The 8546-nt window shown below is 56.1% G+C and overlaps 1 protein-coding gene across 1 annotated transcript; it reads right to left on the bottom strand.

Moving 5' to 3' along the window:
• Positions 1-312: 312 nt before the first annotated feature.
• LOC120403199 (carbonic anhydrase 4-like) lies at positions 313-3915 on the bottom strand. Its single transcript, XM_039534050.1, has 8 exons — positions 3837-3915; positions 3656-3685; positions 2976-3140; positions 2126-2274; positions 1599-1688; positions 1280-1352; positions 831-994; positions 313-522 (listed from the first exon to the last, which is right to left on the bottom strand). The coding sequence occupies exons 1-8, from the start codon at positions 3913-3915 to the stop codon at positions 313-315; spliced, it is 960 nt and encodes a 319-aa protein (XP_039389984.1).
• Positions 3916-8546: the final 4631 nt, after the last annotated feature.

Here is an 8546-nt window from a genome sequence, read left to right as displayed (position 1 = left end):
CCTCCCTCTGCCCACTCAGTCCAAACCCCTGGTGATGGGGGGCTTGCAATCCAGTTCTCCTGAGTTATATTAGCTGACGGATATGTACCAACCCAGTCTCCAAGAGGACTGTGATCAATGCTGATCTCCAGGACTGTGAAGCAAAACCTATCCCTATGTTATAGATGGGGAAACTGAGGCTCAGAGCGGGGATGGCGCTTGATGACAGTCACATAGGGAGTCTGTGGCTGAACCAGGAATAGAACCCAGGAGTCCTGGCTCCCAGCACCTCCCCTGCCTAGACCCAGCTTCTACATGTCTGGTTCTGTCCCCTTATAGATGCCAGGTGATTGCTGCAATACTGATGAGTAGAGGGATCAAGGCTGCAGGCTGCGGGCTGGAAGAGGAACTGGGGGTGACTTGGAGGGCTGCCGAGGCCTGCACTTGGCGATCCCCAAGGCTCTGCAGAGGCCGGTAGTTGTTCTGCAGCCGGGGCCCAGAATGTGAGTCTGTGGAGCGGAGGATGGAGGGGAACGCAGCCACCTGCAGGGAGGGAGACAGATTAGTGGGGGAGGGGCAAATTGAGGGGGGAGGCAAATTTGGGGTACCCTACTGAGTGGAGTGGAGGACACCCCATCAATGGAGAGAACTGAGAAGGTTCTGATGGGGATCACTTTGGAGCAGAGACAGGGGGTTTGAACAGCAGAGGGGAAGGGAGCTGGAAAAAGGACCCAGGAGTCCTGACTCCCAGGCCACTCTGCTCTAACCCACTAGACCCCACACCTCTCCTAGAGTTGGGGAGAGAACCCAGGAGTCCTGACTCTCTCCTTTCCCTCCACCCCCATACTCACCACACCAGGAGGCACCAGGATGGGCTCGGGGAAGACAGTCCAGACCACGACTTCGTTACACTTGGGGGTGGTGAGGGAACCCTGGTAGCGGTAATAGCAGGCTAGGTCCACCGAGCCCAGGAGCCCCCTCAGGGAGAAGGAGCCGTCCAGATTTGTTTTCTTCCCTGGAGGGGCAGAGGGAGAGTGAGGGCCCAGCTCGGCCCCTCCCGGAGCTGGGGATAGAACCCAGGAGTCCTAGCTCCCAACCCCCCTGCTCTAACCCACTAGATCCCACTCTCCTGCCAGCTTAGGGACAGAACCCAGTAGTCCGGACTCCTCGCCCCCACGCCCCTCCTCGCATCCATTGTTCTCTCTCGCCCCCTGGTGGCACAGAGCTGTACTGTCCCCAGCCCCAATGCTAGGCCAGCCGTAATCCACCTCTCCCGCACCCCAGTTCAGGGGATACTCACCCTTCAGAGCCACCTTCTTCAGGTGCTGGGTGAAGGAATCCCAGGAGTGGGAGGGGCGTGCATGGGCTGTTGCCTGAGGGACAAGATCACATGAGTACAGCAAATAGGGAAAGTGAGGCATCGGGAGGGCTGGGAGTCCTAGAGTGACTCAGAGTAAGACTCCAGCCCCTCCTCGAACCATTAGATACCACTTCCCAGCCAGAGAACCCAGGAGTCCTGCTGCCCAGCCCCCGCTGTTCTAACTTATTAAACCCTGCTGCCAGTCCTGAGCTGGGGATAGAACCCAGGAGTCCGGGCACATCACCCCGCACTGCCTCACCTGGATGAAGAAGGCCAGCACAGCAATTCCCTCGGGATCCTTCAGGGCGTCATCCATGCTCAGGTTGTTCTTGGTATGAACAATGTGGAGCTAAAGGGGGAGAGAGAGAAAAATTGGAGAGCGCCCCCTATGGAGCCCCCTGCTGCTCCTTGCAGCACAGCGCCCCCTACTGATCCCCCACCCACTGCAGCACAGCACCGCCTGCTGATCCCCCACCCACCCCCTGCAGCACAGCGCCCCCTGCTGAGCCCCCTGCCTGCCCCTTGCAGCACAGCACCCCCTACTGAACCTCTGCCCACCCCCTGCAGCGTGGCACCCCTATTGTGCCCCCTAACCTGAAGCACAGCGCCCCCTGCCAAACCCCCAACTGCTCCCTGCAGCACAGCGCCCCCTACTGAGCCTCCTGCCTGCTCCTTGCAGCATAGCACCCCCTGCTGAGCCCCCCACAGCCTGCTCCAGACCTCACAGCGCCTCTTAGTTCTGCACTGGGGCATTGGGGCCAGCGCTGCACCCCCTGCCTCTCTCACCTCCATGGAGAACTGTTTGTGATCGATGAAATGCTCCGAGCCAGGCCGGGCTGCCCCCTGGCCCCAGTGCAGGTGGAAGGATTTGGCTGTGTAGATAGCTGGGAGCCCCTGGGCGCTGAGATGGAGCCCATCCGCTAAATGCACGTCCACTGTAAGGGGGGGGAGAGAGACCAACACAGGGAATGGGACCCAGGCGTCCGGAGTGGCAGCTGTGAGCTGGGGGAGAGACCAGGGTGGGGAATGGGACCCACCAGGGCTGTAACATGGGCGGGGCGAGCGGGGCTGCCAGCCAGGTGTGCCCCACTGTTTGAAAACTGTCGCCTCCTGCCAGGAGCTGGCGGATCAGAAGCTGATGGGAGCCGCCTGCCCGCTTGGGCCCCTGGCTCTCGGAGCTGTGGGCGCCGGGGTGCTGGCTGGCTGCCAGGCGGCCCTCCCTGCCCTGTGCACTGAGCCAGGCCACCTCTGCACAGCCAGGTGCTCCCCAGGCAGGGCAGGGGCACAGCTCCTATCCCCTTCTGTGCTAAATGGAAGGCAAAATTGCGGGGGGGGGGGCACAGGACCCTGTCTGCCCCCCGACATGTCGCGTCTGGGAGCACAAATATCTTTGCTCACCACAGGTGCTAAAGTGCATGGTTCTGGCTCTGGGACCCAGGCATCCGGCACGGCTGCGCAGGGTGCTCGCTTTAGGGGTCACTCTGTACCTACCTGACATGTGTCTGACGAAGTGGGTATTCACCCACGAAAGCTCGTGCTCCAATATGTCTGTTAGTCTATAAGATGCCACAGGACTCTTTGTCGCTTTTTACAGATCCAGACTAACACGGCTCCCCCTCTGATACTCTGTACCTACCTGTCTTCCCTGTGTTTTCCATGGAGATAAGCTTCCTGGCATCCCCATAGCCAGCGAGGGACACAGCCCCCAGGTGGGGATTGTGGACAGCCGCAGGGGTGATGATGTTGATCGGCGACTGCCTGGTGCCATTACAGTGCCCCAGAGCCGCCCATGTCTCTGGACCTGCCAAGCGGGGAGGAGCCAACAGGGAGCGGGAAGGGCCAGAGAAGGAAATGGAGGAAGAGTCAGTATATTAATCACCTGCTGTCACCCACCCCAGAGGTGGCTGCATGATGCAAATTTTAGACCTGGAGCCAGGATTCCTGGGTTCTGTCCCTAACTCTGGCAGGGGAGTGGGCTCTGGTGGGATAAAGTGGGGGAACTGGGAGTCAGGACTCCTGGGTCCTTGCTGCAGCTCCGCACGAGGAATGCTGTCCAGTGAGTAGGAGCAGGGGAGTCTCCTGGGTTTTACACATGGCTCTGGGAGGGAGTTGGAGTCTTCTGGGTTAGAGCAGGGCTGTGGGGCTGGGAGTGAGGATTCCTGGGTTCTATCCCTGGCTCTGGAATGCTGACGCTGCCCTTCTCTGTGCCTCAGTTTCCCCACCCATCCAAATGTGGGAAAACAGTAATTAACTCCGGAGTTGGGTGAGGCCAGAGGGTGGATGTCTGTGTCACAGGGGATGGATGGTTTCTCTTACCGCATTTTGGGTCATCGTAGCACCAGGTATCTGCAGGAGAGAGAAAGAGGTGGGGGAGGGAGTCAGAGTTGGGAGATGGCCAATAAATAACCACATCCTGCTGCCCCCTCCCCTGGGCTTGGCCCCTGCAGGGAGGGTCACTTTAGAGCAGGATCAGGGGCGGGATGGGGAGCAGCGTTACCTGCCGTATCCGTACTGGTGTCGCCGGCTCCCAGCAGCGTCCCCAGGACAATGAGGTGCTGGACCCAGGCGGGATTCATGTCTCCGATGTCACTTGCTGAGAGCAACCTGGAAGGAGGATTGGACAGACTGGATTGAACTCCTCTGCCCTGAGCCAGCCAGGGCCCAATGTGGGGCCAGATCGGAGCCTGTGCCCTAAAGAGGAAAGGCCCACACCCAATTTCCCACCCCTGGAGCTGGCGCCCCTAGAGGGGACAGGCCCCTAGGGATGCTCGGCAGCGAGCAGCTCTCACCTGCTCTGTGTCTGGCTGGGGGAAGGTCACACTGCAGGGGAGAAGGGCTCCTCGCAGCTCCTTATATACACGGGGTCACACCCCAGCTCAGCCCAGCCCAGCCCAGCGCGGCCGGGGGTGGAATTACAGGGAAGGGATGAGTTACATCCACGGGGTGGGGCAGGGACAGAGGGAGGGAGGGAGGGAGGGAGAGAGAAAACCAGGGAGCAGAAAGTGAAAGGAGGGAAGGCAAGAGGGGGACGGTGGGAAAGAGAAAGGGGCACCAGCCTGGGTGCATTTCCCTTTGGGCACCAGCCCCCGGTGCCAGGGCCCCCCCCTTTGAGGCCGTGGGCACCCCCTGTGGGGGGAATGCTGGCCCCAGATGCCCATGTCAACTCTCTCTCTGTCCTTGGAAGGGATGTGCGGGGGAGATGGCGCAAGAAGGAAGTGACACAAGGCAGCCTGGCATGGGGCAGAACACGTCCCCCTACTGCTGGAAGGGCACCTCACACCCACCTTGGGGTGAGCGGATGTGCCTGGACTACTGCCCAGTGGTGCCTGCCTAGAGCTGGGGATGGAACCCAGGAGTCCCCCCTGCTCTAACCCACTAGTTCCCACTCCCCTGTCAGAGCTGAGGACAGAACCCAGGTGTCCTGGCTCTCAGTCCCCACCCTGAAATTATCAGAGTAGATCAGGGGTTGGCAACCTTTCAGAAGTGCTGTGCCGAGTCTTCATTTATTCACGGTAATTTAAGGTATCGCGCGCCAGTAATACATTTTAATGTTTTTAGAAGGTCTCTTTCCATAAGTCTATTGCTGTATGTAAAGTAAATAAGGTTTTTAAAATGTTTAAGAAGCTTCATTTAAAATTAAATTAAAATGCAGAGCTCCCCCCCCCAGACCGGCGGCCAGGACCTGGGCAGTGTGAGTGCCACTGAAAATCAGCTCGCATGCCATCTTCAGCACACGTACCATAGATTGCCTACCCCTGGAGCAGATTTTTGCCACCCTCAGTTATTGGCACTCACAGGCAGGGGCGGCTCTAGGCACCAGGACAACAAGCTGGTGCCTAGGCGCAAAAAAATCTGGGCGTCCCCGGGGGGGGGGAGGCTGGGCTGGGCGACGGACCTGCCGTCATGCCGGGGAGAGAGAGACACGGCCGGAGAGGACGACTGCCTGCAGCGATGATGACTGGCGAGGCGCTGCGCGTCTCGGCTGTGGCTGCCTGGACCTGGCAGACTGCGCAGCTCAGCGCGGGCCCCGGACGCCGCGCGCCGGACCGCCGTCCACCGCCAGCCCAGCGCGCCCCGAGCGCGCGACGGGCGCTCTGCAGCCGTCCTGCGCCATCATGCCCGCTGCTGCTGCCCGCTCGCGCGCCTCCGGCGCTGGGGCCGCGGCCAGCTAGAGCCGCCCCTGCTCACAGGATAGAGAGTTCCCCCTATTGAGCCCCTACTCTGCTCCCCGCAGCACAGTGCCCCCTAGTGCTGCTCTGGGGCATTGGGCCAGCACCCATTGTTCCAGTCTTTCAAACACTTTCCAGAGTTTACGTTAGCCAGGAACCCTCTAGAGCTGGTCCCTGCAATCCCAGAAGAATACAAAAACATCTGCTTGTTTAATACCGTGAACTTCTACAGTACTTAAAGTTAATTCAGTGAGGTTTGTCCAGGGTATTGCAGGAAATTACCATCTCGGTCACACCTGGCTTTCTTGCTTTTTGCCTCTGCTTCTCTTTCTTGCCTGTGTGTTTTCCTTTCACACACACAGGGGGCAGGGCTCATCCCATCAACAGGGGGCAGTAGGACAGACGAATGGACACACACACACAAGGCAGGGCTCACCCCTCCAGCAGGGGGCAGTAGGACAGACGAATGGACACACACACACACAAGGCAGGGCTCACCTCTCGAGAAGGGGGCAGGAGAACAGACTGATGGACACACACACACGGGGCAGGGCTCATCCCTCAAGCAAGGGTCAGTAGGACAGACAGATGGACACACACACACTGCTCAGCAAAACCTCCTGTGATAGGTTCAGTCACAGGGATCCCCTTGGGACTGTAACCTGACATACTGGAATTACCTCTGAGTTTGTTTTCCCTGCCAGCTTGGGACTCCAGAACCCTGCCTTGTTGAGCCAGACACGCCAGCCTGCTGCAACACAGACCCAGGTCTGAACCACGCCCCCAAAGCTGCAGACTTTCACCAAAAGCTGCTCAGCATGTTGCCTATCTGCAGCACCCAGACACCCAGCTCCCAATGGGATCCAACACCCAAATAAATCCATTTTACTCTCTATAAAGCTTATACAGGGTAAACTCATAAATTGTCTGCCCTCTGTAACACTGATAGAGAAATATGCACAGCTGTTTGCTCCCCCAGGTATTAATCACTTACTCTGGGTTCATCAATAAAAAGTGATTTTATTAAGTATAAAAAGTAGGATTTAGGTAATAACAGACAGAACAAAGTAAGTCACCAAGCAAAATAAAGCAAAAACACACTAGTCTAAGCCTAATTGATTAAGAAACTGATTACAGGTAATATCTCACCCTCAGAGATGTTCCAATAAGCTTCTTTCACAGACTAGACTCCTTCCTAGTCTGGGCCCAATCCTTTCCCCTGGTACAGTCCTTGTTAGTTCCAGCAGACATCTCAGGTGGAAAACAGGGGTGTTCTCATGACTGGCCTTCTTTGTCCTGTTCCACCCCCTTTTATAGCTTTGGCTCAAGGCAGGAAACTTTTGTCTCTCTGGTCCCCACCCCTCCTTCTAAATGGAAAAGTACCAGATTTAAGATGGATTCCAGTATCATGTGACATAGTCACATGTCCTGCAAGACCTCATTCTTCATTACCCAAGGGCTGGCCCATACGTACACAAGAGGGCTTGCAGGTAAATAAACCATCTACAACCAATTGTCCTTGTCAATGGGAGCCATCAAGATTCCAAACCACCATTAATGGACCATTACAATAGGAGCTCAGAGTTATACTTCATATTTCTAGCTTCAGATACATGAATGATACATGCATACAAATAGGAGGAATATATTCAATGGGTTATAACCTTTGTAAGACTCACGCATCTTTCAGATCACAAGCCTGTTCAGGAAGCTGCAAGCCGGGACTTTCTTCCCAGACCAGAAGATCACCGTAGGGGAAGTTGAAATGCCCATTGTGATCCTTGGAGGGCCCGCTTACCCTTTAATGACATGGCTCATGAAACCCTGCACAGGGAGCCTTGTCAGCAGCAAGGAGCAGTTCAACAACAGGCTGAGTTGGTGCAGAATGACTGTCGAGTGTGCTTTTGGCTGTTTAAAGGGCCGCTGGCGCTCTCTGTATGGGAAGCTGGACCTAGCCAATGACAACATCCTCAGGGTTATAGCCACGTGCTGTACCCTTGATAATATTTGTGAAGAGAAGGGCAAACGCTTCACTCAGGTATGGACTATGGAGGTTCAACACCTGGAGGATGAATTTGAACAGCCAAAGAGCAGGGCTATTAGAGGGGCCCAGTGCGGGGCTGTCAGGAGTAGGGATGCCTTGAGGGAGCAATTTGATGCCAAAAGTCACTAGTAATGTTTGGTGGCCTGCACGGGAGTGAAGTGCAGAGGTTCCAATGCTAGTAGGCATCTGTGTTTGCTGCGTATGATGCACTGACTTGCCGTGCCTGTTGCTTTCCTGGGTTATGGTATCTTTTACTTAATGCAATAAAGAATGTTTTCAAAGCCAAGAAATTTATTGAAAAGAAAATTCATTTATTGAAAAGAAACACAACTGACGGGGAAACACACGTAGCATGACACATCTGTGCTGTGCGGGAGGAGGGAAGGGACAATATGCAATCCACAGATTTGCATATGTCCTGTAATCATATTTAGCCTTCCTGTCTGGAGTGCCATGCAGTGAGTGCTGCATTTCAGGCTGGCTAAAATGCATGGTGACTGGGGTTGAGTGCAGTGGGTAAGGGTCATAGTTTGCAGGGCTGTGTGGTGAATTGACAGGTGTTGGACGCAGCTGGTGGCGATAAGAAACCGGATGTTGAGGGAAGTGGGTTGGCAGTGATATGGGGGCACAAGGGAAAGAGGTTTGGGACAAGGGCTGTGGGGGGGGGCATGGATGTTCTCCGTCTGCAGTGCTATGAGCACCTGGGTTGAATCTGCTTGGCGCTCCATGATGCTTAGGAGGCAGTCCATGCTTTGGTGCTGGCGACCTGCCTTCTGCTGGTGGAGCCTTTTTTCAGGCTTCTGCCACTCCTGCACTTTTTGATTTTCAGTAAGGGAGTGCCGCATGACTTCATGAAGTCGATCCTCTTTCCTTCTTCGTGGACGCCTTCTGATTCTTTGCAGTCTTTCAGCCGTTGATAACAAGGATGGCTGGGATCTCAAGGTTGCATCTGTAAACCCAAAATGCAACATTTAACAGAGGCAGCATTGGTCAC

This window comes from Mauremys reevesii, linkage group 4 (assembly GCF_016161935.1).
Source record: "Mauremys reevesii isolate NIE-2019 linkage group 4, ASM1616193v1, whole genome shotgun sequence".
In the NCBI taxonomy this organism is placed as follows: Eukaryota; Metazoa; Chordata; order Testudines; family Geoemydidae; genus Mauremys; species Mauremys reevesii.
This window is presented reverse-complemented; position numbering and strand designations above follow the sequence as displayed.